Source organism: Rattus rattus, chromosome 5 (genome assembly GCF_011064425.1).
Source record: "Rattus rattus isolate New Zealand chromosome 5, Rrattus_CSIRO_v1, whole genome shotgun sequence".
Classification (NCBI taxonomy): Eukaryota; Metazoa; Chordata; class Mammalia; order Rodentia; family Muridae; genus Rattus; species Rattus rattus.
Genome location: NC_046158.1, coordinates 5,270,074 through 5,296,775, shown reverse-complemented (window position 1 = coordinate 5,296,775; position 26,702 = coordinate 5,270,074). Strand labels below are relative to the sequence as shown.

The window sequence follows — 26,702 nt, the reverse complement described above, 5'->3', positions numbered from 1 at the left end:
AAAAACCTTGCCCATCTGTCTGACTTGTTCTCCAGCATGCAGTCTGCCTTTAGACCCCCGAGCCTGCAGACCACTGCAAGGCTTGCCTGCCTGATAGGGGAATGTCCATGTTGCTGCCTTTAGAATACAACAGTAGCCTGGGGCGGTGCACAGCCTTAATCCCAGTACTACTATGCAGGCAGGTGAATCTCGAAAGTTCAGGCTAGCCTGGTCTACAGAGTGAGTTCCAGGACAGCTAGAGCTAAACAGTGAGCCCCTTCTCTAGGGGAAGAAAAGGAGTTCAAGCAAAAAGCAGTTCTTAAGTTGTACCTCTGTTCTCTGCCTTCTGGAAACTGACCTGATGAACCTTAATTCCCTCCTCCCTCCTCCTCCCTCCTCCCTCCCTCCCTCCTTCCCTCCCTGCCATGACTACTAAAATATTTGTTCCGTACCTGCAGGCACCAGAGATATTATAGCTGGACTTTGGCTGCTTCTCCTCCCCTTTTCTTCTACCCTTCCAACCCTGTAACACTAGATAGGAGAGAGGAAAGGATAGACAGGAAAGAGATCCCTGAATAAAAAGTCAGGGGTCAGACAGGAGGCAGCATTATCATTAGACTACTTCCTGCTGATTAGAGGCATACAAGTTCCTGGGGGCAAGTTTGATCTTTGCCGTAGAATATCTGATTTCTTCTTGTTGTTTCTTCTTTACACACGACTACCCAACAACCCACCTATGGGACTGTAGCATTTATATGCCCTCTGAAAAGTCCCCAGGATTCCCAGTGTCCCACACAACTGCAGAAACTATCTGCAGTTGTCAAACCTTACCCCTGCCAGACTACAAGGCAAATCGTAGTCAGGGGCTGTGGACCCTCTGAAGTAGCCCCATATCCCACACCTGGGAGTAAGACAAAAGCACATTCTTAAACATTTCTGTTTGTTTAAAGAAATCAAAACTCCAGAATTATCGCTACAGGATAAGCGGTAGTAGGCAGGGAAGGCCTGGTCACATGGTGAGGACAGCAGGAGAAAGATGGCCCACCTGCAGAATCAGCTAACTCTGCTCCTAGAGCCTCACAGAGACTCAGCTCCCTGCTTGGGATCTTTTTCCTGGTGCCTCAGTTGCCTTATCCAGTCTTGATAGGAGAGTTTCTAATTAGTCTTAAAGCAACTTGTTATGCTGTGCTAATTGATATGCCTGGGAGGGAGGCCTGCTCTTTTTTTAATGGAAATGGAGAAGAAGGGGGGAGGAGGACTCAGAGGAGTTGGGGGGAGGGGCTTTTGTTGTGACGTAATGTATGAAAGCATGGGGGGAGGGGTGCTGAGCGATGGTGGTGCATGCCTTTAATCCTGGCACTCCAGTGGCAGAGGCAGGTGGATCTTTGAGTTTGAGACCAGCCTAGTCTACAAAGTCAGTTATTGGACCACCAGGGCTACATAGAGACACTATATGTTAAGAAGGAAAGAGAGATGAGGACTTAGTTATAAATTTACAGATGAAAATGTAACATGAGATTGTACTACTTGTGTAAGAGTAGTCATGGTGGCCTCTGAAGTAGTGTATGAAGCAGCCTCAAGCAGAGAGCCTGTCAGGCAAGAAGTCTAGGCAGATGAAATTGCAGGTGTCAAGTGCAGGAGGAGAAAGCACTCGGTCCGTACAGAAACTGAAGAGCCAGCTGTAGTGGGCACATGCTAACGGGGCAGCTGAGGCACAGAGGAACATGAGTTAGGGACGGCGACATAACTTGGTGAGACCAGTTTCAAACAACCGAAGAGAGGGAGGTTGTGGGGAGGGTTGCGCTACAGTGAGCACTGGTGGGGCTGCAGGTCATAAGGCAGGTGACCTTTCTGAGCCTTGGGAACCTGTGAAGAGTGCCGAGCCTGTACAGGGAGGATGTTTGTAATTCTGCGGAGGAGGCCAGTGTGGGCTTGATTCTGAGCAGATGTCAGGGGAGCCAAAAAACTGCAAGGCTTGAAGCTTCATTCTCATCAGGGCCCTGATGACATTCCAATTGGAAATGGCCTCATGAAGGCCTTCATTTCTTGGCTCCTAAAGTCTGTCCCTGAACATAATCATCCCACCCATTGCAGGCAGACATCATGCACTTGACTGACGTGGCAGTGCGGCGCCAGCTTTTTCTTGATGTGCTTGACGGGACCAAAGCATTAGTAAGTATCCCTGAGAGTCTCCCTTCCCCTGAGGTCACAGAGCGAACTCACGATCCGGTGGTCGGTCAGGGCTCAAATGGCCTGGGAGGTAGTGAGGAGGTGCCCAGCACCTTGCACTTGTGAGAGGCCAGCCTTAGGCAAGGAGGGCACGGGCCAGAGATACTCTGTATCTTTGCAGCGATGTCTGCTTCTAAGCAGCCAGACTCCTGACTCTCTGCTGTTCCTCTCTTCAGCTCCTTGTGGCAACATCAGTGAACTGCCTCCGGCTGGGCTCCATGATGTGCACTCTGCTGCTCATCCTCCTGCGGCAGTGGAAGAGGTGAGTGCACCCGAGAGGTGACCTGAGGCTCCATCTGCCCCAGCACTGCCTGCCCACCCTTCCTGACAACCCTTCCTTTCCAGGAGGGGACAAGGGGGCTTGTATACTTTACAGGGAATGGAGCAACTCAGCAGACTGCAGTGAGAGGAACTGCTTGTGGCTTCTGAGGGGCAGGGGACAGTGAGTGAGCATGCTCCTCTGCCTTGTTCTTTCAGAGAGCTGGGTGCTGTGGATAAAATCCTTGGGCCCTTGACAGAGGTCCTGGAAGGGGTGCTCCAGGCAGACCAGCAGCTCATGGAAAAGACCAAGGCCAAGGTGTTCTCTGCATTCATCACAGTTTTACAGATGAAGGAGCTTCGAGGTGAGCGCCAGCGCCTAACACGGGCCACACGCACTTGCTGTGAGACTTGAGACTGCAGTGTTGGGATTTCTACCCCAGGATACTTTCTTTCCCACCATCCCTTCCCCTCCCAGTAGTGTGGCGCCCTTCCTCTTGGTACACAACTGCCTTTCCAGCCCCTGCCTAGGAAGAAAGCCTTGGTGTGCGGTCAGAATGGCCTGCCTTGTGTGCCAGCACCCTTCCCGTCTGTTCTGCAGTAAGCGAAATCCCCCAGTACTCCCAGCTGGTGCTGAATGTCTGCGAGACCCTCCAGGAAGAGGTGATTGCACTCTTTGACCAGACCCGCCACAGCCTGGCATCGGGCAGTGCTGCCGAAGACAAAGACAGCATGGAAACAGATGACTGCCCTCGGCCCCGGCACAAGGACCAGCGTGACGGGGTGAGGGAAGGTGGGAACATGGGGAACCCAGAGCCCCGGGGGCTCAGGGCTTTGAGGGAAGCACTTGGAGAGGCGTGGCTCCCAGCCCTGTCAGCATTATCAGGCGGGCATCGTGGGCCAGGGAGATTGGACCAGGAGGAGTGTGAGCGGTTTCAGGTCAGCATCTTCTGTGTAAGCCCCGGCTGGTGTGAGCAAAGTAAAGTGAGGGCGGGGTGGGCCAGGGGGGCTGCTTTAGAGGGCAGACACAGGCTCCTTCACCTCAGGACTCAGGAAGAGGTAACGGATACAGTGTGGAACAGTCTTTCCTTTGGTGGGGGCAGGACTGAAGACGGTTTCTCCATAACAGCCCTGGCTTCCTGGGACTTGCTTTATGGGCCAGGCTGACCTACAACCTACAGAGGTCTGCTGCCCTTTGTCCTCTTGCCTCTGTCTCCTCCGCCCAAAAGCCGGGATTAAAGGCACACTCGACCACGCCTGCCCAGAACCATGGTTTTAAACTGGGTATCACGACCGCTAGGTTATTTGGTCACTACCAGCTTTTTTTTTTTTTTTTTTGAGGTAGAGTCCTACTTTGTAGCCCAGGCTAGCCTCTTAACTTCCTGCCTCAGCCTCCTGAGTGCTAGAGTTACAGGTGTGTACCACTAGTTCTCAAGAGAATTTCAGGTATGTTTTACATGGTGTGAAAGCAGGTACTATTAGAGGGAAACCGGAAGTGTGCTGATGCTGCGGAGTCTTAGTGCCTTGGTATGGGCAGTAGTCACAACTAAGTGTGTATTATTCTTGAAGTAGAGTCTCTCCTGAGCCAGGGGCTCATGGTTCTCAGGCAGACTAAAACCTAGGAAGTCTACTGAGTGTTGGCATGCATCAAAGCTGGAGATGCAGGCTATGGAGAGCTCCTGCCTTGTTATGTGGCTACTAGTACCAAACTCCAGTCCTTAGGCATGGATAGCATGTACTAACATGTGTTTTGTCTGCATATGTGTTAGTGTACACACACGCACGCACGCACGCACGCACGCACGCACGCACGCACGCACGCGCACAGTACATGCTCCGGAACTGGAGTTAGAGATAGTTATATGTCACGGGGAGGTTCTGTTCTGGTTCTATTTGCTGATCAGAGCTCCACCCCTAGCTGTGTTACTATTGCCAACTGTGGCTCCTGAGGAAAGGGGCCGTTTCTTTAAGGGTGTGACCCCTGCTCAGTGGACTGTGCTCCAGGGTCCAGCAACACAATGGACTCACTGTGTTTCTTGCTGGTAGTTTTTTTTGTTTTGTTTTGGACAGGGTCTGACTATGTAGCCTTGGCTGGTCTGGGCCACACTTTTGTAGACCAGGTTGGCCCCAAACAGAAATCTGACTGCCTCTTCCTCCCCGAGCTGAGATTAAGGCGTGTACTAACATTCCAAGATTAAGAAAGTAAGTCAGGTGGGTAGAGAGGTGGAGGTGGGTCTGAGAGAAGTTGGTGGGATAAATATAACCAAAATGGATATGAAATTCTCAAATAATAAATTATTTTTAAAATTAGCATGTAACAGGCTATGGTGACACACCCCTTTAATCCCAGCATTCAGGAGGCTGAGTTTGAGGCAGGCCTTGTCTACAGAGCGAGTTCTGCACAGTGAGGAGTACACACAGAAATCTTGTCTCTGACACACAAACAAGCAAAGGGGTATAAAACGCTGGTGTTTGAATAGAGCCTAAGGTTGCAGATGGAGGCCCCTCAGACTGCCAGTGTAGAGTGGGGTGGACTTGCCATGCCTGCCTGAAGAGATAGCACAGCTGCACGGACAAGAAGCCCAGTGGCCCAGTCACACTCCTGAGAGGAGCCCTGGCCAGGGAGGCCAGGCCCAGCACTCTCCTCTCCCCTCCTGCTACTGCCTTTCCACCTTTCCCAGTCTACCCTGACTACCCGCAGGTATGTGTCCTGGGACTGCATCTGGCTAAGGAGCTCTGTGAGGTGGATGAGGATGGGGACTCGTGGCTGCAGGTGACCCGAAGGCTCCCCATTCTGCCCACGCTGCTCACCACCCTGGAGGTGAGCCTCCGCATGAAGCAGAACCTGCATTTTACTGAGGCTGCGCTGCATCTGCTCCTCACCCTGGCTCGCACCCAGCAGGTAGGAGGCTGCCTCGGGTGGAAAGACTCTGCTTGTGCTCAGTGGTCCCCATGGTTTGATTCAGATCTCTTCCTGTCCTTGGCAAACCTTCTCGGGCTCCATCTAATGATGGGATTTTCTGCTAGGGAGCCACAGCAGTGGCTGGAGCTGGCATCACGCAGAGCATCTGCTTGCCCCTCTTGAGTGTATACCAGCTGAGCAGCAATGGCACAGGACAGGTGAGTGCGTGCCCAGGCCCTGGCCTCCTGTAGCTCTCAGGTGACAGGGTGCCCACCTTGCTGTTCTTCCTCGTTTCATCCCAGTTCCCTGGTGGCATTGGGCTTCCTGCCCTTGACTCATGGCTAATGAGAGGAATGTAGCTGCCAGAAAGCTCCTGACTGTGTGCTTAGCATGGGTCTGGCTCCAGTCTGATCCAAACAACATCAGTGCCACCAGGGCCAGGCTGTTAGCCTGGACGCTTGTCATCCCCTCAGAAGGCAGTTTGTACTTGCATCCATCATGTCTTCTCTTCCCCAAGCCTGAGGGCCGGCAGGTGTGTCTTAGTTGGGAACCATCGCACAGCACCTCTTATTGGACACGCCGTGCCTGTTAAGTCTTCATCTAGCTGAACCTCTCTCCATTTAGCAGGAACATGTAGAGGGCCAGAGGAGGGCAGGGGTATGGCCAGTGGACAGTCTGACTAATGGCGGACTGGGTTTGGAACCTGGTGCTCTTGCTGAGTCTGGTAGCCTTGCCCCTCCTAGCTCTCCTCATACCTAGTGGCAAGTGTCCACTCGAAGAGACTTTTCTTTCCAGCAACTGGGCCACAAAGAGGCTCTGCTGCTCTGAGTGCGTTCCTGTCGCAGCCATCCTGAGTCTTTCTGCCATTTGCCATAGACACCCAGCACCTCTCGAAAGTCCCTGGATGCCCCGTCCTGGCCAGGAGTCTACCGCCTGTCCATGTCCTTGATGGAGCGGTTGCTCAAGACTCTACGCTACAATTTCCTGACTGAGGCCCTAGACTTTGTGGGTGTCCATCAGGAGCGGACCTTGCAGGTGAGGGGCTGCCTACCTCACAGAAAGTGATACTCAAAGCCATTGGCAGATGGCGTGGGACTTGGGCTATCCATTCCCTTATCTTTGAGGTATCTCAAGAAATCTGACTTGAGTCACCTGACCAAGGGGAAGCCTTCATTGTAATGCCAGCCCCTAAGCATGTGTGGGCCCAGGCCCTAATCTTTATAGGTAGGTGGACATGGTGTGCAGGTCCCTGAGCATTCTCTGCTGTCCTGTGCTCACAGTGTCTCAATGCCGTGAGGACAGTACAGAGTCTAGCCTGCCTGGAGGAGGCAGATCACACCGTGGGCTTCATCCTCCAACTGTCCCACTTCAGGAAGGAGTGGCACTTCCACCTGCCTCAGCTCATGCGTGACGTTCAGGTGGGCCTCGAACACGGCTTCTTGGAGGGTGTGGGGAGATGAGGGGCAGGGAGGCAGTGACGTCCTCAGGGAACTGTAGGCTGTCTCTGAACGTGGGCTTCTTGCTTGGGGCTGCTTACTTAGGTTAGATCTTCCTCCACAGTGCAGTGAGACTGGACGAGAACTTGGGCTGAGGGAGGTAGACTTAGGTTCAGAACCCTCAAGAGAAGGCCTGAAGCTGGAGGAGCCCACAGGCTTTAGGGCTGTGGCCATGGCTACTGTCTCTATGACCTTGGCCAGTCCCGTCACCTCTGTCCCTCTTCAGTGTGGAAACAGTAGTGATCCCCACCTGGCTGATGTCTGAGGACTGTCATATGCCAGCAGTGCAGGGAAGCACTCCAGGCCTGAGCCCTGCTGGTTAGAGCATCAGTCAGTGAGAGGGGAGACGTGCTGGCATCGCAGGGGGACATGTGTTCATAGGGTGGCCTCCATGAGTTTTTTCTGTCCCTCCTGTGTCCCAGGTGAACCTGGGTTACTTGTGCCAGGCCTGCACTTCCCTCCTACACAGTCGCAAGATGCTGCAGCACTACCTACAGGTAAAAGGCCCCCAGCCGTCACCACTGCCAGCACCACCCTTGGTCTCCCACGACTTAACCTTCATTTCTTGACTCTTCTCAGAACAAAAATGGCGATGGCCTCCCTTCGGCTGTCACTCCCCGAGTTCATCGGCCACCCACCACCACCACCGTTCTGGCTACCCCATCTGGCTGCTCCTCCAAGCAGCCTATTGCTGACACTGAGGCCTCAGAACAGCGAGCCTTACACACAGTCCAGTATGGCCTTCTCAAGATTCTCAGCAGGACCCTGGCAGCCCTGCGCCACTTCACTCCGGATGTCTGCCAGATCCTCCTGGACCAGGTATTGGTTGCCACCTCAAAACAAATGCTTAGGTTTCCACAACCAGCCTTGAACCTGGGCTCTGCAGTCTACTATGCTGTGCCTTGGAGAGCCCCCGGCAAGTTCCAGAGTGCTGTTTTTTGTCTTCCAGTCCCTGGATCTTGCTGAGTACAACTTCCTATTTGCCCTGAGTTTCACCACTCCCACTTTTGACTCTGAAGTAGCCCCCTCCTTCGGAACCCTCTTGGCCACAGTGAACGTGGCCCTCAACATGCTTGGAGAGGTAAGCTGGCGAGGTAGGCCCCCACACAACTTTCCACTTGTTTTGGAACTATGGAACACATCCAGCCTCTGGCCTAGGCCTCTTCCTTCAGGGGCTAGGAGTTCCCATGAGTACCAGAGGGATAACTGGTGTGTAAGACTGTTAAGTACAAGTTCTCTAACTGGTCACTCTTTTTAGATTTTTTTTTCTTTTTGGTTCTTTTTTTCGGAGCTGGGGATCGAACCCAGGGCCTTGCGCTTCCTAGGCAAGCGCTCTACCACTGAGCTAAATCCCCAACCCCCTAACCGGTCACTCTTACTGCCAACTTGATTCTTATATTGCTTCCTCTAGCTGGACAAGAAAAAGGAATCCCTCACCCAGGCGGTGGGCCTCAGCACACAAGCAGAAGGGACCCGGACATTAAAGTAAGGCCGAGTGTTGAGGCCTGGGCAGTGTGGGCTGTGGTTCTTCCGTCTGTGGCTCCGCCATGTTTGTCAACACCTTCGCAACATTACCCATACCTGCCGCTCCAGGTCCCTCCTGATGTTCACCATGGAGAACTGCTTCTATCTGCTCATCTCCCAAGCAGTACGCTACCTCAGGGACCCGGCTGTGCACCCCCGGGACAAGCAGCGGATGAAGCAGGAGCTGAGCTCAGAGCTGGTATGGATGTGGGGCTGGCCAGCGGGGAAGGCTGTTTGGATGCCACCTGTCTTGTCATTTGGGGTCAGGAACAGTGGCCCGGGATCTCATTAATCTGATGCTTTTCTTGCAGAGCACATTGCTTTCCAGCCTCTCACGTTACTTCAGAAGGGGAGCCCCCAGCTCCCCTGCTGCTGGAGTCCTGCCCTCACCACAGGGCAAAGCCACCTCTCTATCCAAAGCTAGCCCAGAGTCTCAGGAGCCTCTGATCCAACTTGTGCAAGCCTTTGTCCGGCACGTGCAGAGATAGGGCAAAGGAGGGCCGTCTACTTGCTGCTCCCTCCCAGCCTGCACTGCAGCCTGGGCAGAGGCTGCTGCCACTGAGCAAGCCACTCCCTTCGTCCTCCTCCTGCCCGCCCGCTGACATTATTTTTATATAGCTGAAGAGGTCAACAGCACGGGCAGGGGACAAAGGGTCTGGGTGCTCAGACTGACAGCACCCTAAGGTGGCCCCGTCCTCTGAGCGTTCCCGTGGCACTTCACCAGCCAGGGAGGCCCAGGGTGCCACAGCACAGGAGAGACCTGTGTGAGTGAGGGTTTTCCATGATCTATTCTTGCAGTTTTTTTGATAATACTGTGGTCTATTTATACAAATATTAAAAGTGCTGTTTATAGACTGGGCCTTTAGAGTCTGTTGTGCGACGACTTTCAGAAGCCCCAGATGTTGGGGATAAGGGGTGGCTGGAGATGGCAGGATTCCTGTTGATGGCTGACTTACCAGTACCTGCCCATCTAGTCCTGAGCAGACTCTCAGGACAGGCACACAGGAGAGACTAGGTCTGTCAGTGTATACAGTTTTTCCCACCGTGAAGCCCCAGCATGCCCACTGGGGCCATCTAAAATAAAGCATGCCCACACGGGATGCTCCTAGAAGCAGGCTGTGTGGGGCTCCCTGCCTGCCACTTGCAAACTGTAGTATCTTGAAGAGGTAGATGATCTCTTATCCCTCTCAGTTTCCTTGCTCCCTGACAGGCAAGCCACTATAGTCCCATGGATCCAGGTTTAGGGACAGATGTTTTCTTTAGGCACAGAGTGTTGTGTAACTGCATGTGTGAGACACTGGGGCGCCATGAGGACTTCCTCCGCTCTGCTGTCGGGGTGGCTAGTGCCATGGCTCCACACAACCTTTCCAAGAGACCAATGAAGTCTTACGTCCATCACTCTCAGGGCGGCCGCTGGACTCTGACCCTGACAAGAGCCCAGGCTATTTGCACACAAAGGAGGGTTTATTTGCCAGAGAGCAAGCAGACAGGCAGAAGAATGTCAGCTAGAAACTGAGGGAATGCTGGCTGTGGCCACTGCACCCAGCCAGAGCCGTGAGGGTGGTGGGGAGGCAGCACTTGGTGCTGCTGCTCTGGCTGACCCTTCTGGTCTCCTGCCACACTGTCCCAGCCCTGCCTGTTTGCTGCTGAACCCTCAACCTTCCTCAGCTGGAAGGCAGATGTTCCTCTCATGCCAAGAGCACATCCCCAGCATATCCTGGGCCCGTGGTGGTGTCAAATGTTGTGACCCGCGGCCTCAAGGGAGCTGGGAAGCCTGGGGTGTGCAGGGTTGCAGGTCAGAAGCAGGGCTAGCAGAGGGGCCTGGAGCCATTCTGTCTTGTGGGGTCCTTAATAGCTGAGTGACGGGCACAGCCAGAAGGGGTTAGGTCCCTTATCCTAAGCAGCTCTGTCACCAGCAGACAACTAAGTGGCAGAGCCTGGGAAGGGGCTGCTTAGCTGAGAAGTTCCAGGTAGGTGACAGGAACCTTGCCCTTCTTGTTGCCTCTCTCACCAATGAGCCAGTCGGGGTCCATGCCCGGCAGGCTGTAGACAGTGATGAGCTGTTGGGAGAGAAGACACTTAAGCCATAGACGACTAAGCTGGGCAATGCTGCTACCTCCCTATGAGAGTTGTCACTCGGGGCTGTACTGGGCCATGGAGGTTAGGGACTGCTTCTTCAGACCGGTAGTCACTTTCCCCAACTCCCACAGCTCCTCCCCAGGGTCCAGGGCCTCCACGAGAATGACCAGAGTTGTGCAGGTCTGTCCAGCTCATCTGCCCCTCAGGACCCTATACCAACCTCATCAGCCAGCAGGGCCAGCTCACTGCTGTCAGCTGCCTCATAGTCGTAGAGCACCCGGGCCTTTCGAGTCCCACTGGCTGGGGGAGCCACCTCCTCCAGGCACAGTGCTGCCTCTTCTGGAGGGGCCAAGCCAGCCCCAGTAGGTACCACAGGCATGGTGGCCGCAGTGGTGGTGGGTGAGGTGCTGCTCAGGGGTGGGGAGGCAGGCTCTGTGGTGCCCACGAAGGTGCCTGGAAATCTAGAGATAAGGGTGTCTCAGCAGCCAGTGCTAACCTGTGAGCCCCACATGCTCTACAAGACGGACCAGAGACACTGGCCCATTTTACACACAAGGAGGCCCAACCCTCAATAACTTACATGGCACCCTGGGAGCTGGCAGCACAAGGGGAAAAACAGAATAAAGGAAGCTGAGATAGTCCCACCTGCTTGTCCCTGCCCACCTCCCTCCGCTGCATTAGCCCCTGGGGACTCTGGTCCCTGAGGGCTCACCACACGAGGTACCCAGGTGGGGTTCTAGGCAGAGCCTCCAGTTCAACCTCGTGTATCAGTGGGGTTTCTGAGCTCAGAAGAGAAGGCCCTTGGCCAGAAGCATTGGGCCACTCACTGGGTCTGGGAGCTAGGGGGCCTCAGAGACCTGGGTCCAGCCACACCTGCCTAGCTGTTTCTGCAGATCCAGCATGTGGCGGTAGCACTGTGCATAGTAGGTGGTCTGAGACTTGACGAACTCATGGAGGCAGCGAAGGTGGTTCACCTGGAAGGAAGGTCTCCATCTAACCTCTGGCCTTAGCAGAGCCTGTCCCCATCCGTGCTCTGACAGACCATGCTCCAGACACCACTGGCTGGGGATGGGATGCCCGGTCTGGGCTGGCTCTGTGGCCTCTGCCAGCAGAACTCGAATGTAGGACTCACATGGGCACTGCTGATCCCCTCCAGCAGGAGACGAGTAACTTCTGCCTGCCGGTCAAACTCGGTCTGGGCCGCTCGAAGCTCCTGCTCAGCCTGCAGGGGAAACAATGTCACCGTCCTCCAGGAACAGAGGCCTGGCTCTAAACGCCTGGCTTTGCACCTACAGCTGACACCCAGGGATGTCCGAGCCCTTTTGGAAGCTGTGGCTAGGTGCAGTGACAGACCCTCCCCAACCTGCCAGGGTAGAGTCTATCAGGAGATGCTGCTATGGGAACTAACGTTCTGTGGAACAATCATTTCCCAGAGGGGGGTTTAGTATCCCGGACCAGTACCCCAGAGAGTGTGAGGCACAATCGAAAGCGAAAGACTCCCCATCTACAGCAGCAGTCATGTCTGGGTCCCTCCCTGTCCTTGACTTAGCGCTTATCCCCAAGTCCCCTAAGCCCCAACTCACCTTGTCTACCTCATCGTTCCAAAGCTGTGGGGACCAGAACAGCACGGGCAGCAAGGAAGGCAAAGTGGGCACTGGTCAGTGGAGGAGCAGGGACAGCCAAACGCCTGAGCCTGTGCCTGCCCCAGCTCCCAGGGACCCAACCTCCGCCCACCCTCCTGCACAACCCAGCCCAGCCGACCAGGAGCTGAGGCTGGAACAAGGTTTGGTGTAGGGGCAGGCAGGGGGTACACATCCCACTCAGCATGCTGCATGCAGGGCCAGCCGACTGGACGTCTTGCTTCTATTTTCCTACAGCCACCCCCAACTCTAAGTGGGTCTTAGAGACCGAATGTCCCCACCCCACCCTGACTCCTGCTCGGAGGCAGGACAGGACAAGTGACCCTGGGCCAGTCACTGAACCTTTCTGTCCTCCGGCAGGGAAAGGCAGCCTCGGGCCAGAGTCACACTGGGGGTCAGTGGCAAAAGAAAAAAACAGGGCAGCCTCCACCCTCCGGGATGTTTCTCCTTCCACTCGGCCCAGGGAGGGGAGCGGGAAGTGTCATCCAGAGTCTAGGGAAGAGAAGCCCCCCTCCCCCCACCATGACTTAGGAGACCCAATTTATGGTCACGTGTGGAAATCTGGCCTAGGGCAACACTCTGACACATGGACTGCTGACCTGGGCCAGCAGAATGCACAGCCCACAGTGGGGACACCACGGTTAGGTGCCACGTTGGAGGGCTATATAACGGGCCTGAGCATTGACATCTCAAACACAGTTGCCAGCCATGGAATGACAGCACAAATCATACAGTGGCATGCTCAGAACAGGAGCAGAGGGCGGATGGCCCGTGCAGGAGTTTCACCCAGGGCACGGGGAGAGAGATGTGTGGCTGGCCTAGCCCCTACAGTCAGTATACACCGACTCACACCAGGCTACTGTGCCAGCCTAGCCTGCCTACCTCCGTCCTGCCTCCAACCTGCTTTCCAGTAGCTTCCCAGGCCATCTAGCTTGCAACCTACCACGGTGCTAAGGCAACCAGTTGTCTAGGAATCCGAGACAGGACGCCAGATGCAGGCGGCCTCCTCTTACCCCAGGGGTCCCCCAGACCCACCAGGAGGCTGGAGTGGTATACCTTTGTGGAAGAAAGCATGGGATGGAAAGTCCCTCAGCTTCCCTAGAGGTGGTACTGTGTGCTGTCCTAAGGACATGAAGGGGTTCTCTACAGCTGGCCAAAGAATCTTCTACCTTGCCTATGGAGAAGCCAGCTCAGCCTGCCTGCTGGATCAAACTGGGCCACATGGAGTTGTTTCCCTGAGCTGCCCCTCAGCCTCTCGGGATAACCTGCAACATGAGCAGGCCCTTTGCCTCACCTGCTGTCTTCCAGGCCTGAGCTGGCAGAGCCAGTGGCAGGAGCTGTGGGCCAAGGAGGCCAGGGTGGGGCAAGGCATGATGGAAGGGTTGCTTACCGCGGAGGCGCTGGCCGAGAGAATGTAATTACGAGGTCTAGTCTCCTGAAAGTCAGGCACCGTCTGGCGGGGAACAGAGTTCATGGGGGAGAGGGGTCACCCTGGGCCAGGACCAATGTTGAGGCCTGGAGGTGGCCCCAGGGTCTCCTATAAGGAGATGCAAGGAACCCTGGCCCCTGGGACAAGAAGAAAGACAGATACAACACGGACCCTCTGCCCACTCCAGCCCGATGGAGATGAGACAGGCTTAGGGGTCCACTGGGTCGGAACTAAAGACTCAATGGGCAGATGTGTGAGGAGCCCAAGTAACCCACAGGCTAGGCCTGCCCTTCTTCCGGGTCTTAGGCACACAAGGAGTCCCAACAGATCCACGGCCCTCCCCACCATGGCTTCCTCCAGCTCAGAACTTCACCACATTGTTTGTGGCTCCTCCACCGGGGCCAGATCCCTCCCCACAAGAGTGGATAGATGGATGCATGGATGGACAGAGTGACAGGCAGGCTTTTAACATTTGCAAGAAGCTGCCTCCCAGGCCAATGCCTGCATCCCCACAGACCAGAGGCTCTGCATGGAGGTCAGCCAATTGCAAAAGCCTGAAGACATGCCCTGGGCTGGCCGCAGCACCTGGGCCCTCGGGCAGGGTGGGCGAACCAGAAGCAGCACAGCACATGGGACTGGTATACTCACATCTCCCTCACACTGAGCCAAGTTACCCAAAGCAGGACGGAAAGGAACAAAAACAGAGAGTTAGTAAGTCCGCAGCAGGGAAGCAGGTGCAGCCGGACCGGCGTAAGGCGGCTATAGAACTAGAAAGACACAGGCCACCCTGAGGAGCCCAGGGTGAGCAGGCCCTAGGACACTGCTCATGCCTCACATGACTCACAGGCCCAAGGCCCTCTGGACCCAAAGTGGGAAAGCAGTTACCCTGCAGTGACTAAGGAAAGGCAGAAGTGACAGGGATTGGGGCTGTTGTGCACAGGTGATTGACAAGTAATCCCAGGAATCACAGGTCATTCTCTTCATAGGGACCATGCACACCGGTAGCCTGGGACCCGGCTATGGCTCTCACCAGAGGCAGTGCAGCCCCGGAGAGCACACTGACCAAGCTGTGGGGCCCAGCAGGCTCCCTGGTCTAGCTCTCCCTTTAATTGAGAGGCTGAGAAGCAGAATCTCCCTAACATACCCTAGGCCTAGGGATTTCCTTCTCAGGACCTGTGGTGGCTGTTAGGTCCCTTACACCCTTGAGCGGTCTGCATAGCAAAACAATGCTCAGCACTTACGGCCTAGCTCAATAAATCAGCTTAGCCTGTCCCATCCTGCTTGAGCAGGCTGGGCTTGAAAGAGGAGCAGGATGGCCCAGGCCCTGCTCCTGAGACAGTCCCTGCATGGGCTCTGGGGTCTGGCCAGCTCTAGTGCTCTCCGCAGCCTAACCATGGGGCACTTTGTACCCATGTTCAAGCAGCAGGTGGACAGTTAGTAAGGGAGCCATATCCGGGCAGGGCCAGGCTGAGCATCCACGGAGGCAGGAAAGGCAAGCGAGCATTCCATCCCAGTTCTTAGAGGCCAGCAGGGTACCCAGCCCAGGTACAGGCACTGTGAGTCTGCCCACCTCATACATTCTGTCCTGGAGCCACCAGGGTTCCCTGGGGTGGGGACAGACACCATGACCTGACCAGTCAGCACAGTCTAGCCCCAGCCAAGGAGGAAGAGCATGCCAAACACCAGGTCCCCACGGACCCCATCCCTGGACTCCCCAACAGCCTGGGAGCAAGGAGGGGACAGGGGCACTTACCGTGGCTTTGGCTTCTGCCGCCTTGGCCTTCTTTAGCCGGGCTTTGCAGGCATCCAAGTCAAGGCGCCGGTTCTGCAGGAGCCGCCTCTCCTTCTGCAGGGGCGACAGGGACAGTGGGATGGGGCCAGACCCCTGGCAAACTGAGACCCAGAAATGGACAGTCATTCTTGGCCACTCAGTTTGCAGGAGCCACCTCTGAGGAGGTCGGGGTTCCCTGCCTGGGATGAAAACCTACAGAGTTCAGAGGAGTGACCCCAGACTCCTCACCGAAATCGTTTTCCAGTCCCCTTCCAGGAAGTTGCGCAAGGGTGTGAGGAAGCTGAGGGAGGCAGTGTGAATGAAGTCCCGTTCTGCGGCTCCCAGACGCTTTTCAGCTTCTGACACCTTCATCAGTGTCTTCCCTGGGAAGAGAGTCATAGGGTGAGGGAGGGGCAAAGCACAAGCCACTCTGCCCCCAACAGGGCTGACCAGCGAACACAGGCAACCTACAGAGTTGCCAATCTGAGACAGGCAGACCTGCTGGACATCTAACACGAAGCTCAGCGGCCCAAAAAGAATGGTCAGGGGCTGCTGGCTGGGGTGTGGCTGGGGTGGAGCCTTGCCTAGAAGGCAGGGCATGAGGCCTGGTGTCTAAGAGCAAACAGAAGACTGGGGAGTTCCGGATTGAGAAAAAGGAGTTCGAGTATCCCCCAAAAGTCACACTAACTGAACACAGCTATCAAAGATATCAAGCAGGAGACCTGCCTGGTGGGAGGAGAGCCACCCTGCCAGAACTGAACACAATCCAGAAAGGTCTGAGGCATCTTGGAGACCTCTCGGCAAGCACACTTGTGGTACGTCTGAGGCAGGCTGGAAAGCACGCCAGCCACTTCCCACCACCAGCTGCATAGGAAGCCTCGCCCCTACGAGGCAAAAGCTCGCTGTAAACTGCTCAACCTTTAGACGAGTGAGTTTCCCAATTCACACACGCTCACTTCCCGGGAAAGTCTCAGGGGATGAAGACGTTTAAGAACAACCTCTGACCAATACTGGCTGACCACTAACATGTACTGACCCAGGCATGGCTCCCTTGCCTTGAAACCAGGAGCAAGCTGGGAGTGGTGGGCAGGCCTCTAATCTCATCAACTTCAAGGCTGAGGCTGCATGACCCAGAGTTAGAGGCCATTCTGGGCAAATCAGTAAGGTTCTGTCTCCAAGGGGGGTAGAGGGCGGGGGAAGACTTTTGTAAATCTAACACACCAATAATTACATTAAATGAACTGATAAGGACACCAATAAAAAGGTAATGACTATCAAAATGGATATTAAAAAAAAAAAAAAAAAACAGGGGCTGGAGAAATGGCCCAGTGGTCCTGCTCTTCCAGAGGTCCTGAGTTCAAATCCCAGCAACCACATGGTGGCTCACAACCATCTGTAATGGGATCTGATGCCCTCTGCTGGTGTGTCTGAAGACAGCTACAGTGTGTGTGTGTGTGTGTGTGTGTGTGTGTATTAAATAAATTAAAAAAAGATTTATTAAAAACTAAACATTATCTATACTGATATAAACAGATGGAGAAGAACAGAAAAGGATACTACACAATGGTGGCAGGCACTAGAAAGCTAAGTAGCCAAACGGGTGTCAGACAAAATGGACCTCAGGCAGAGCTGAACTGGAGGCAAGGAGAGCGTTCCCACCTTAGTATTTGAGATGGATGCTTTCCACACTCAGTCTCCCGAGGGGTGAGAACACAGGCTTATCCCGTGCTAGCTACAGTGGTGGTTCATGGGGATCATGGCGGGGGTGTCACTCAGTGAACTCAGACTTGAATTCAGATCCCCAGCACCTACATAGCACTCAGTGCAATGGCATGCATCTACAACCTCACGACAGACGGCAGCGGAGACAGGAGGCTGGCTACCAAGAGCAGCAGAAGGAATGAGCTACAGGCTAAGCGAGAGAGTGGCAGAGGAAGACCTGCACATCTGACTTCTGGCCTTCACAAGCATGCACACTCACACGCACATGCACAAGCACAGCAACCCGCCAGGAAGGCAAGGGTAAGGACCTCACAGGCCACACCTCACACCCACAAACCGTATGAGAAAAGTCAGCGCAGCAAACCGCCGGAAAGGCCCGTTCTTTCTCAATAACCACGTGAGGCCATCAGCAAGAGCACACCGTCAGCGGCCAACTTTCCTGAACAATGATTTACCCAGTAACACGTAATGTAGACACAGACCAATCCCCTCATGGGTCATATGCCAAGCCAGAGGTTCTCAACTTGTGGGCTGAGCCCCAGGGTCGAAGGACCCCTTCACAGGGGTCACCTAAGACCATGAGAGAACACCACGGGGATTTACATTAGGATCATAGCGGTGGCACAACTACAGTTATGAAGTAACTTTACGGTTAGGGGTCAGCACAACATTCGAAACTGTATTAAAGGGTCTTGGTGTTAGGAAGCTTGGGAATCTGCTCCCAGCTAAACCACCGTCCCAAGAGCGCACAGTGACAGACCCATGGCTCCAGCCGCATATGTGGCGGAGGATGGCCTTGTCAGGCATCAAAGGGAGGAGAGGCCCTTGGTCCTGTCAAGGCTTGATGCCCCAGTGTAGGGGAATGCCAGGGAAGTGGGTGGGTGGGGGAGCACTTTCGTAGAAGCAGGGGGAGACAGAGGGTTTCTAGAGGAGAAACCGGGATAGGGAATAACATTTGAAATGTAAATTTAAAAAAGGAAGGTTGAGAATCACGGGTGTAGCCCATGAAAAAAGTCCAGAGTTTTAAACTCTAGACTGAAGATCAACGCCATTTCTCAAAAGGTTAGAGACGAGCTGAAACAATGGAAAACCAACAAAAACATGGTATTGGTAGTCTGAGCTGGGAACCAGGATGGACTACCTACTGGGAGACTTTTGGATGCGGTTGAGATGTTTGTACAGCTCTAAATTCTTCACTGGAGTGAGTGTGTGTGTGTGTGTGTGTGTGTGTGTGTGTGTGTGTGTGTGTGTGTGTGTGTAGTACATTTTATGGTATATAAGGTATAGTTGAGGACTGGAGAGACAGCTCGGCAGTTAAGAGCACTGACTGCTCTTCCAGAGGTCCTGAGTTCAATTCCCAGCAACCACATGGTGGCTCACAACCATCTGTAATGGGATCTGATGCCCTCTTCTGTGTGTCTGAAGATAGCTATAGTGTACTCATATACATTAAATAAATTATATATTAAAAAGTTATAAGGAATAGTTGAATAAAATTCAGAAATGAAGGAGGAGAGACAGCATGACTCATTGTGACTCATATCCTCTAGATAACAGCAAACGAATTATGAGCTGGAGCCAGGGTCACTGGCTGCTCCTGCACAGGACCAAGGTACAGGTTCCAGCACTCATGCTGGCAAGTTCACACAGCTTGGAACCGACTCCCTCTTCTAGCCTCCCTGGGCACCAGGCACACCAGTGGTGTAGGCAGAACGCACACGCACAGAAGAATAAATCCTCTTCTTAAAAGTTAGGTTGCAAGCACGCTCCAGTGGCACGATCGGTTGGCACGCGGTACTTATAAAAGTTAGGTCGCAGGGTACAGAAGGTCCTATGGAGAAGCCCTTGTCAGGCCTGGGGAGCTGCTCTGCCAGGTAGGTGCACTGTACACAGCATGAGGACCTGAGTCGATCCCCAGAACACACGGATGGCAGGTACAGTGACATGTGATTGGAATCTCAGTGTCCCACAAGTAGGGACAAGGTGGATCCAGAGGCTTGCTGGCCGGACAGCCATAGTCTAGCCAGAGAGTAAACACCAAGTCTTAGTGAGAGGGAAGATGCCCAAGGTTGGACCTCTGGCCTTTACATGCATGCATATACAAGCACCTACGTGCATACACGCGACCTAGGGCTGGCTGGGCTGCAGCTCAGGGGTAAAGTGCTTGCCAAGATCCACAGGACCCGGGATTCCAATTCTAGCACCACAGAAACAACACACATACATACATACAACATACACACACACTGGATCCCACACATGCACATGCACCACACACACACACTCACCACACATACCACAGCTCACACATACATCTAAACTGGTTAAGGTAGGATCCATTCTTTCTCTTCTACACCCACGGAAGATCTTACATTTAATAAACTCAGGTTATCTGCAGAATTGTAAACAGCAGAAAGTTGGCCTGACGGCTGCCACCCTCAATCAAAGCCCTGTGGAGCTCTGGGATTTAAGGTCAGCCCTAAATAGCAAAACCCAGTCCAAAGTAAAAAAAGAGGAGAGGGGAGGGAGGGAGGTGGAACTTCAAAAGTCAGAGACAGTGCCCCACAATCTGGCTCCTGGCTCTGAGGTCTGCTCACCATAGGGAGTGTTGGGGCCCAGTTCGCTGGCTGCCTCTGCCATGTACTGAGCCAGCAGCTCCCCATTGGTGACTCTTGAGGGAACCTTTCTGTCCAGCTTCTCATACAGGAACTCCTCCACTCGAGCACCTGTAGGGAGACAGCAGCCTAAATCACAGGGCTCTCTGGTCTAAGCCAAAGACGAAGATGAAGCCAGGCAGAAAGCACACCCTGGGCAGCCCCACCCCCACCCCCAGCATCCATCCTGAACACGTCCAGACCCTTACATCCCCATCCACCCTGTGAGACCCAGATGGACGCCAAGGTCCAAAATAACAGCTCGAAGCGTCACAGCACCGAAGTCAGCACCTCCATGTCTCCCCATTTGAACAGGATTTACAGTGTGTAACACACATCTGAACAGGACTCTCTGGACACTTAGGGACACTGCAGGTTTACAGGTGACATACAGGTTGCCTTCACTCCTCCAGTTTGTCTGGCAGGCAGCTGACTCTGTATGACTTTGGTCAAGTCCTTTCCCACCTTGGCCCAGAGCCCGGGCTCGCACTTGTAGTTTGCACGCATCTTTCCCCATGGGTGCTTCATTTTAGCCTTTCAGCTCCTCTTGCCAGCCTGGCCTTTTCTCTAGTCCAGAGAGCATCCCGGAGCCCTGTGCCTGTGGTCCTGAGCCTGACGGGTGCCCACCTGCCTCTACCCCACACCCACTCACTGGGATTGGGCTGCAGCAGCACCTCAGTCTGCCTCAGGATCCGCTCCGTCCAGTTCTTGGTGCTGTCTGCCCGAGCTAGGAGGTTTTCAAAGTGGGCATCAAGTTCAGTCTTCTCAGCTTGGCCAAACTTCTCTTCTGTGAACTGGAGAGGAAGTAGAAGAGAAGTCCTAGGGTCAAAACCCTTCACGACTCACCCTGGGTCTTGGTTGCCTTTTTCTAGGGTGAGGGGATGGGTAAGTCAGGATTGAGGATCTTGGAAACCACATAGCATCCCTGGCCCTCTCTCCACAAAAGCATGTATGCTCCCAGTGAGGGTGAGCCCTGAGGAAATGGCCACGGGGCTGAGGGAGAGAACTTGGTACAATTCTTCAGGGAACAGGTGGGGCCCAGAGCAAGGGTCTGTGTCACTGTGGGATTCCACAGACAGCTAGGGACTTTGGGGAGGAGGGGCCAGGACAGAGACCAGAAAGAATCTAGGTTCTAGGTTAAAGAGTCTCTATTCATGCCTTGGTTCTACTCCTTGAACTGGGTGGCACTGAGAAAGGGCTTTGCCTCCAGTTTCCCCTTAAAACAGATAGTAAAAAAATGCTTCTCACAGACTCTAGAAGATAAGACAGAAAGATGTGGGTTAGACATGAGGGGGCCGGCAGTTGAGCCTGTGCCCAGTGTGAATGCACGAGGCTGCCGCTGGGGAGCTGACTGGCGCGCAGTGTGTGTAGGGAGCGTGGGGAGGGAGGCTAGCCAAATGTTTGGCCTCTGGGTGTGGCAAACAAACAGAGAACATGGCCAGCCCACCAGAGCCAGCTGCTGAGTGTACCCAGGACCTGGCAGGTCACATGGGTCCTCCATCAGAGCTGGCTGCAGCCGTGTGGGCCACCTAGGAAGAATCGGAAACTGGTGCAAGTCCTGGCCATCTAATGTAGAAAAGCCAGGAACAGAAAGGCTTTTTTCCAGACAGGTGGCTTGTCCCAGGTCACCGTCCAGCAGCAAAAGGTAAAATCTGCTACAGGTTTAAGAGAAGGACTGTGTTGTACAGCCCGGGACACCCTCTGCAGTATCCGGGTCAAGTTTCCCATTATACAGATATAACCACTGAGGCCAAGAGAAAGGCAGTGCTGCAGTCAGGGTCTAGGGGGCAGGAGGCTCTTCAGAGCCATGGCCTGTGATGAATCATCCAGAGGCCAGCCAAGGAGCCACCAGGTCTCTCGACAGTCATCAATTATGTAGCAGGCCTTGGGCTGTTCCCTGCTCTAAGACCTCCCCCCTCAGCTCCCTGTGCAGCTCAGCCTCTCCCTATCTTCACGGTTCCTACCCTTGTCCATGTGGTCCTAACTCTACAGGGGTCCAAACCCTAGCAGGTCCCCAGGTCCCAGCCCCTCCCAGCCCTCTAGAGGCTGCTGTTAGTCTCACTTTCCAGCTGAGGAAAAGGCCCAGAGAGGCAGCAGCTTCTCCCTGGAAAGTGGCAAACACCCACCTCACAGAATATCCAGCCAGCAAATAGTATGGGCTTAATTAACAGTTTTCTTTTTGGAAACACTGGGGATGGAACCTAGGGCCTCAAATTTCCAAGAGCAGAAGACTCCTGCTGGGCCACACCCAGCCCAGGGGTACTGTTAGTGTCTTCACTATAAAGTCTCCCAGCGGCATCACTGGGGGTTGAGGGGGCTGCCAGACGTACAAATTCCCATGCCTCCTGGGCCTTCCTGAGCCCCGGGCTTCCACCGTCACCCATTGCTACCAGCTCACTATTGCTACTTGGACGAGGACGAAGCCTGAGATCCTCAGCGGGGCGGCTCCCCGAACACACCCACAGCATGGAATTCATACTACTCTGTGCTGTGCGGTAGGCTTCCCTGCCTCCCTGCTCTGAGGAGGCCCCTTAGCCACTGGCACCTGCTTCCCAGATTCAGGCTGAGGGTTCAGACACAACTCTGGGGCCCTTTGTGAGGAGGCCACCCTGAAAAATCACTCTCGAAGATGAGATTTTGTCCTTAGGTTTCAAGTTGGGGAGGCCTTGCTCCCTTTTGGATTCGTGAGGTGGATCTCTTGAAACTGTCGCTGGTCCACACAGGGGATGTGTGCTTGCACGGCTTGGTGCCTGGCTCCAGGACACTCGTCCACAGGAGCTGTCACGCCCTGGTAATAAAGAACACCTCCATCTTTCCTGATGCCTCCCATGGCAGACACCTCACTGGGTCACACTACAGGTGCCTGCCGCCTCTGCTACGTGGTTCCTTCTCTTCAAAGGGGAAGGGGATGATGCCTGGAACAGTCCGAGGCAGTTTCCAGCAAGATGGCATCAGCAGGAGGGTGGGTGTGTGGAGCACAGAAAGCCTCTATTTATAACACTCCCAGCTCCCTCCTCCACCCCAGCCTGGGCCCTGGCTGCAGCTCAAGTGTGACCCGTGTGCCGGCCTCCATCAGGCCGAGAGAGGCTGGAAGCCCTATGCCAGCACCGCCTCTGAGCCCTGTCTGTGGGCCTGGCCAGGTCAGATGGCAGGACCCAACAGTGGCAGGAAACCAGCAGATCAGGTTCTTCCCAGATGTGTGAGATAGTATGGTTGCCATGCCAACACTGGGACAGGCTTTCCCCCTCTTGCAAGAGACAGAGGCTCTGAGGTCCTGGCATCCTCTCTAGTGCTGGGGTTGCCCACCAGGCTTAGAACTGGGAACAGAAATGGCAATCCTCACTGGGACACTAAGTCTCCTGGGAACCCTGTGCTTTCTAGTAAACATGACCACATGGGCCTCTGAGGGGAGGGGACTGTGCCCAGCAGGTCAGCAAGGGCAACATACAGAACTTATTCCTGGGGTACTGAGATGGCTTAGCCCAGGGGTGCAGAAATCCCAGGGATCCCACACCAACCCTTGGAGCAAACAAGGCCTCCAACCTCAGCCTCACACCTGCCTTACACAAGGGCAGGGTAAGGCTAAGGTGACTTGTCCAAGGTCACACGCTGCACAGGTGCATTTAACCTCAGTGGCTGCATTTTCAGTCAACCCGGGAAAGAAAGCCATTCATCCCATTTCTCAGAGTGAGAAACAGAGGCCCTAAGGTAAAGCTCTCCTGCTCCCCAAGGTCATGAGAAGCATTAACATCCACATCCTGACTCCAGCAATTCACTGAGACATTAATTGGCCTCAGTTTCTCTTTCTTATACCAAATGTTTAGGACTTGCTCCAATATCAGCATTATGGGCCTGGACAGAATCCAAAGAGGGCACCCTGCCAGATCCTAGCCTTCTGACATCCTTTAGGCCTGGAAGTAAAAGGAAACAGGCCTCCCGCAGAGCAGAAAGGAAATAACTCCTGGCTTCCGGCCTTAATATCCAAGCGTGTGAAAGGGACTGGATGGAAGGAACCATAGCACCAACCTGCCCATTGCACGGGTATGGAAACTGAGGCCCGCAAAAGGTATTGAGATACTTTTTGTGTGGCCCTCAGCCTCCCAGCCTGGCCTGGGGCGGGGGCGGGAAGGAAGGGAAACTAGTGCAGGGAGGTACCAACCACCCAATGGTCATTCATCTCCCGGGCTGTGCAGGCACCAGGAGAGTGGGCAAAACCTGTCAGTACAAACGGGCACTGCCAGGCGCCCAGGCACCGGAGTCCAAGCCTCCATGGGTCTCGGGCCATCAGGGAGGTGCAGCTGACCTCGCTGGGAGCTCCCCTGGGCAGCTCAGGGACAGGGGAGCAGGGGCCGGAGCTAGCCCCAGAGCGCACAGCCGCTGCTGCAGGGAAGGGGCTCCTGCTGCAGGGTGCCCGGGCGCGCTCCACATCCGGGGACCGTGCGCGGCGTCGCGCCAGGCCTCACCTGCACCGCCCGAGTGAAGAAGATGCCCGCGTCCGACGCCAGCTTCTTCATGTTGAAGTCCATGGCGCGCCCGTACGCAGGGCCGCCGCGCCGGCCCCAGTGTAGCCGGCAGCCCCCCGCCCCGCCTCGCGCTCCCTGCCCGCACCCCGCCCACCTGCTGCCTGCGCCCGCCCTCTGCGCGCGCGCGTCAGCAGACTAGCCCAGCGCGGGGCGGGGCCAGGAGGGGCGGGGGCCAGGAGGGGCGGGGCCAGACGAGGCCAGGCGGGGCGGAGCGGCGCTCTGCTGGGAGCGCTGCTGCCCCCTGCTGGCCGCTGGCCACAGCAGCTCTAATGAACATTTTACTGAAAGTTTCCATGCTCCCTCCAGGTCTCTGCAGACGCACCTTAACAATATATTATTGATTACCTTGGTAATTCTTTGTGCAAATTTTTGGGTTTTTTAAAAGATATTTATTTACTTTATGTATATGAGTACACTGTAGCTGTCTTCAGACACACCAGAAAAGGACATCAGATCCCATTACAGATGGTTGTGAGTCACCATGTGGTTGCTGGGAATTGAACTCAGGACCTCTGGAAGAGCAGTCCGTGCTCTTAACCTCTGAGCCATCTTTCCAGCCCTGGGTTGTTTTTTTTTTAAAGATTTATTTATCTTCTTCCTTTTTTCTTTTTTGTTTTCTTTCTTTCTTTTTTTTTTTTCGGAGCTGGGGACCAAACCCAGGGCCTTGCACTTGCTAGGCAAGTGCTCTACCACTGAGCTAAATCCCCAACCCCAAGATTTATTTATTAATCATATACAAGTACACTGTAGCTGTCTTCAGACACACCAGAAGAGGACATCAGATCCCATTACAGATGGTTGTGAGCCACCATGTGGTTGCTGGGAATTGAACTCAGGACCTCTGGAAGAGCAGTCAGTGCTCTTAACCTCTGAGCCATCTCTCCAGCCCAATTTTTTTTTTAAATACTTTGGAATATATTTGGTTTGAAACAGGGTCTTTCTAGGCCCCTCCTGGCTTAGGACTCCAAATATAAACCAGGCTGGCATCCAGTTGACAGAAACTTCTGCTGGGATTAAAGGTGTGTGCCACATCTTTCCATTTTTGTTTTGCTTCCTGTTTTATTTTTTTTCCTATGTGTGGCTGTATGTTTGTGTTTGTCTGTGTGTATGCCTGCTTGTACATGAGCCCTGGGTGTTGCCCTGGCACTGGCATTCCACTCAGGTCTGCCTCCCATTACACCGTAGGAAACCAGTGCTTCTGGAATTTACATGACTTCTTTTATTTGGGCTCTCAAGGCTGTGCAGTTATGGAGCCGTCCTCCCAAACCTGTTTTTGCTCTTAAATTTCATTTTATGTTTTATTTGTGTGTGCACGCACATGCGTGTGCTCGAGTGCAAGGACCTGCGTGTGAGATGGGGGACACGAGAAAGCCGTAGCACATATGTGGAGGTCAGAGAACAACTTTCTAGTGCCAGTTCCCTCTTCTACTTTTATATGAGTTCTGTAGTCCTGAGGATCAAACTCAGGGCTAGCTCTATTACCGGCTGAGCCATCGTGTTAATTTTTTTTTTTTTTCTGTTAATTTTTAAAATGTATTGATGTGTAAGGGCGTTTTGCTTGCATATACTATGGACTCTGTGTGTGTCGCCCACAGACACCAGAAGAGAGTGTTGGATCCCCTGGGACTGGCGTTACACAGGCTTGTGAGCCACCATCTGAGTGTTGGGAACAGAACCCAGGACCTCTGCGAGAGCAGCTAGTGCCCTTGGCTGCTGAGCCGTCTCCCCAGCCCCTCCCTCCCTTTAAGATTTATTTCTTTTTTTTATTTGTGTATTTGTGAACATATGCCATGAGTTTATAGGCACCAGTGGAGGCCAAAGGAGGGTGTCAGATCTCGTGGAGCTGGAATTAAAGGCAGCTGTGAGAAGCCTCACATGGAGGCTGGGAACCAAACTCTGGTTCTATAGAAGAACAGTGTATGGTCTTAACCTCTGACCCACTTCCCCTGCCTGCGCTGTTGTTGTTGTTGTTTATTTGTTTGGGTTTTTGGAGTTTTTGTTGCAAGGTCTCATGCAGCCCTGGCTGCTCTCAAACTTAATATACAGTTGATGGGTGTGGCTTTTCCATCTTCCTGTCCGAATTACAGGCAGCTGTCACTTCTCCTAGCTGTACACTGTATGCATGCAGCCGGCACAGAGTGAGAACTGGGTATGTCTTAACTCGGGGAATAATGAAATCAAGCTCATTTCTTATACCTCCTTCATCTCCAGGACCTTGACCTGGGATGAGAACATTCCCTGTCTACTTCCTTAGCAGTTCTAAACCATGGGAAATCTGATTAGTCCTTGTCACCCTGCCGCTGTGCCACAGAGCAGTACTATCAGCCGGCTGTCTTCTCTGCCCGTCCCTGTGTCCTCTTGTCCCCCTGCCACTCTCTTTCCCTTTCCATAAGTTTCTCTCTCTCTTTTTTAAAAAGGTTTATTTATTCATTTATTATATATAAGTACACTGTAGCTGTCTTCAAATGCACCTGAAGAGGGCATCGGATCTCTTTA

The 26,702-nt window shown here is 54.0% G+C and overlaps 2 protein-coding genes across 12 annotated transcripts in view; one reads left to right on the top strand and one right to left on the bottom strand.

Moving 5' to 3' along the window:
- The window catches only part of Nup188 (nucleoporin 188), a 56,747-nt gene extending 47,504 nt beyond the window's left edge, over window positions 1–9,243 (top strand). The window contains exons 31-44 of the mRNA XM_032902870.1: window positions 2,074–2,151; window positions 2,385–2,470; window positions 2,686–2,831; window positions 3,068–3,249; window positions 5,168–5,368; window positions 5,494–5,586; window positions 6,245–6,403; window positions 6,649–6,786; window positions 7,287–7,361; window positions 7,444–7,683; window positions 7,814–7,945; window positions 8,276–8,349; window positions 8,458–8,587; window positions 8,700–9,243. Coding sequence (XP_032758761.1) covers window positions 2,074–2,151; window positions 2,385–2,470; window positions 2,686–2,831; window positions 3,068–3,249; window positions 5,168–5,368; window positions 5,494–5,586; window positions 6,245–6,403; window positions 6,649–6,786; window positions 7,287–7,361; window positions 7,444–7,683; window positions 7,814–7,945; window positions 8,276–8,349; window positions 8,458–8,587; window positions 8,700–8,876 — 1,911 coding nt within the window. The 3' untranslated portion in view covers window positions 8,877–9,243. The remainder of the gene's footprint in view (window positions 1–2,073; window positions 2,152–2,384; window positions 2,471–2,685; window positions 2,832–3,067; window positions 3,250–5,167; window positions 5,369–5,493; window positions 5,587–6,244; window positions 6,404–6,648; window positions 6,787–7,286; window positions 7,362–7,443; window positions 7,684–7,813; window positions 7,946–8,275; window positions 8,350–8,457; window positions 8,588–8,699) is intronic.
- A 588-nt stretch (window positions 9,244–9,831) lies between these two features.
- Sh3glb2 (SH3 domain containing GRB2 like, endophilin B2) lies at window positions 9,832–24,276 on the bottom strand. Of its 11 annotated transcripts, XM_032902858.1 has the most exons (14): window positions 24,147–24,276; window positions 20,336–20,477; window positions 19,627–19,755; window positions 15,557–15,690; window positions 15,290–15,382; window positions 14,185–14,196; window positions 13,498–13,560; window positions 12,450–12,599; window positions 12,051–12,074; window positions 11,600–11,689; window positions 11,341–11,441; window positions 11,048–11,062; window positions 10,688–10,928; window positions 9,832–10,448 (listed from the first exon to the last, which is right to left on the bottom strand). In XM_032902858.1, the coding sequence occupies exons 1-14, from the start codon at window positions 24,207–24,209 to the stop codon at window positions 10,341–10,343; spliced, it is 1,365 nt and encodes a 454-aa protein (XP_032758749.1). In that variant the 5' UTR covers window positions 24,210–24,276; the 3' UTR covers window positions 9,832–10,340. The 11 variants fall into 11 exon arrangements, with proteins under 11 accessions (XP_032758749.1, XP_032758751.1, XP_032758752.1 ...); XM_032902860.1 differs by lacking the exon at window positions 11,048–11,062; XM_032902861.1 differs by lacking the exon at window positions 12,450–12,599.
- Between the last annotated feature and the right edge of the window lie 2,426 nt (window positions 24,277–26,702).

Excerpts from the sequence above, each read along its gene's own strand:
- Sh3glb2 (XM_032902858.1), bottom strand. The coding sequence starts at position 24,209 with ATGGACTTCAACATGAAGAAGCTGGCGTCGGACGCGGGCATCTTCTTC. Across the intron at positions 15,691-19,626 it reads GGGCCCCAACACTCCCTATG|GGAAGACACTGATGAAGGTG; the intron begins GTGAGCAGACCT and ends CTCTCTTCCCAG. Across the intron at positions 11,690-12,050 it reads GGAACGATGAGGTAGACAAG|GCTGAGCAGGAGCTTCGAGC; the intron begins GTGAGTTGGGGC and ends TTTCCCCTGCAG.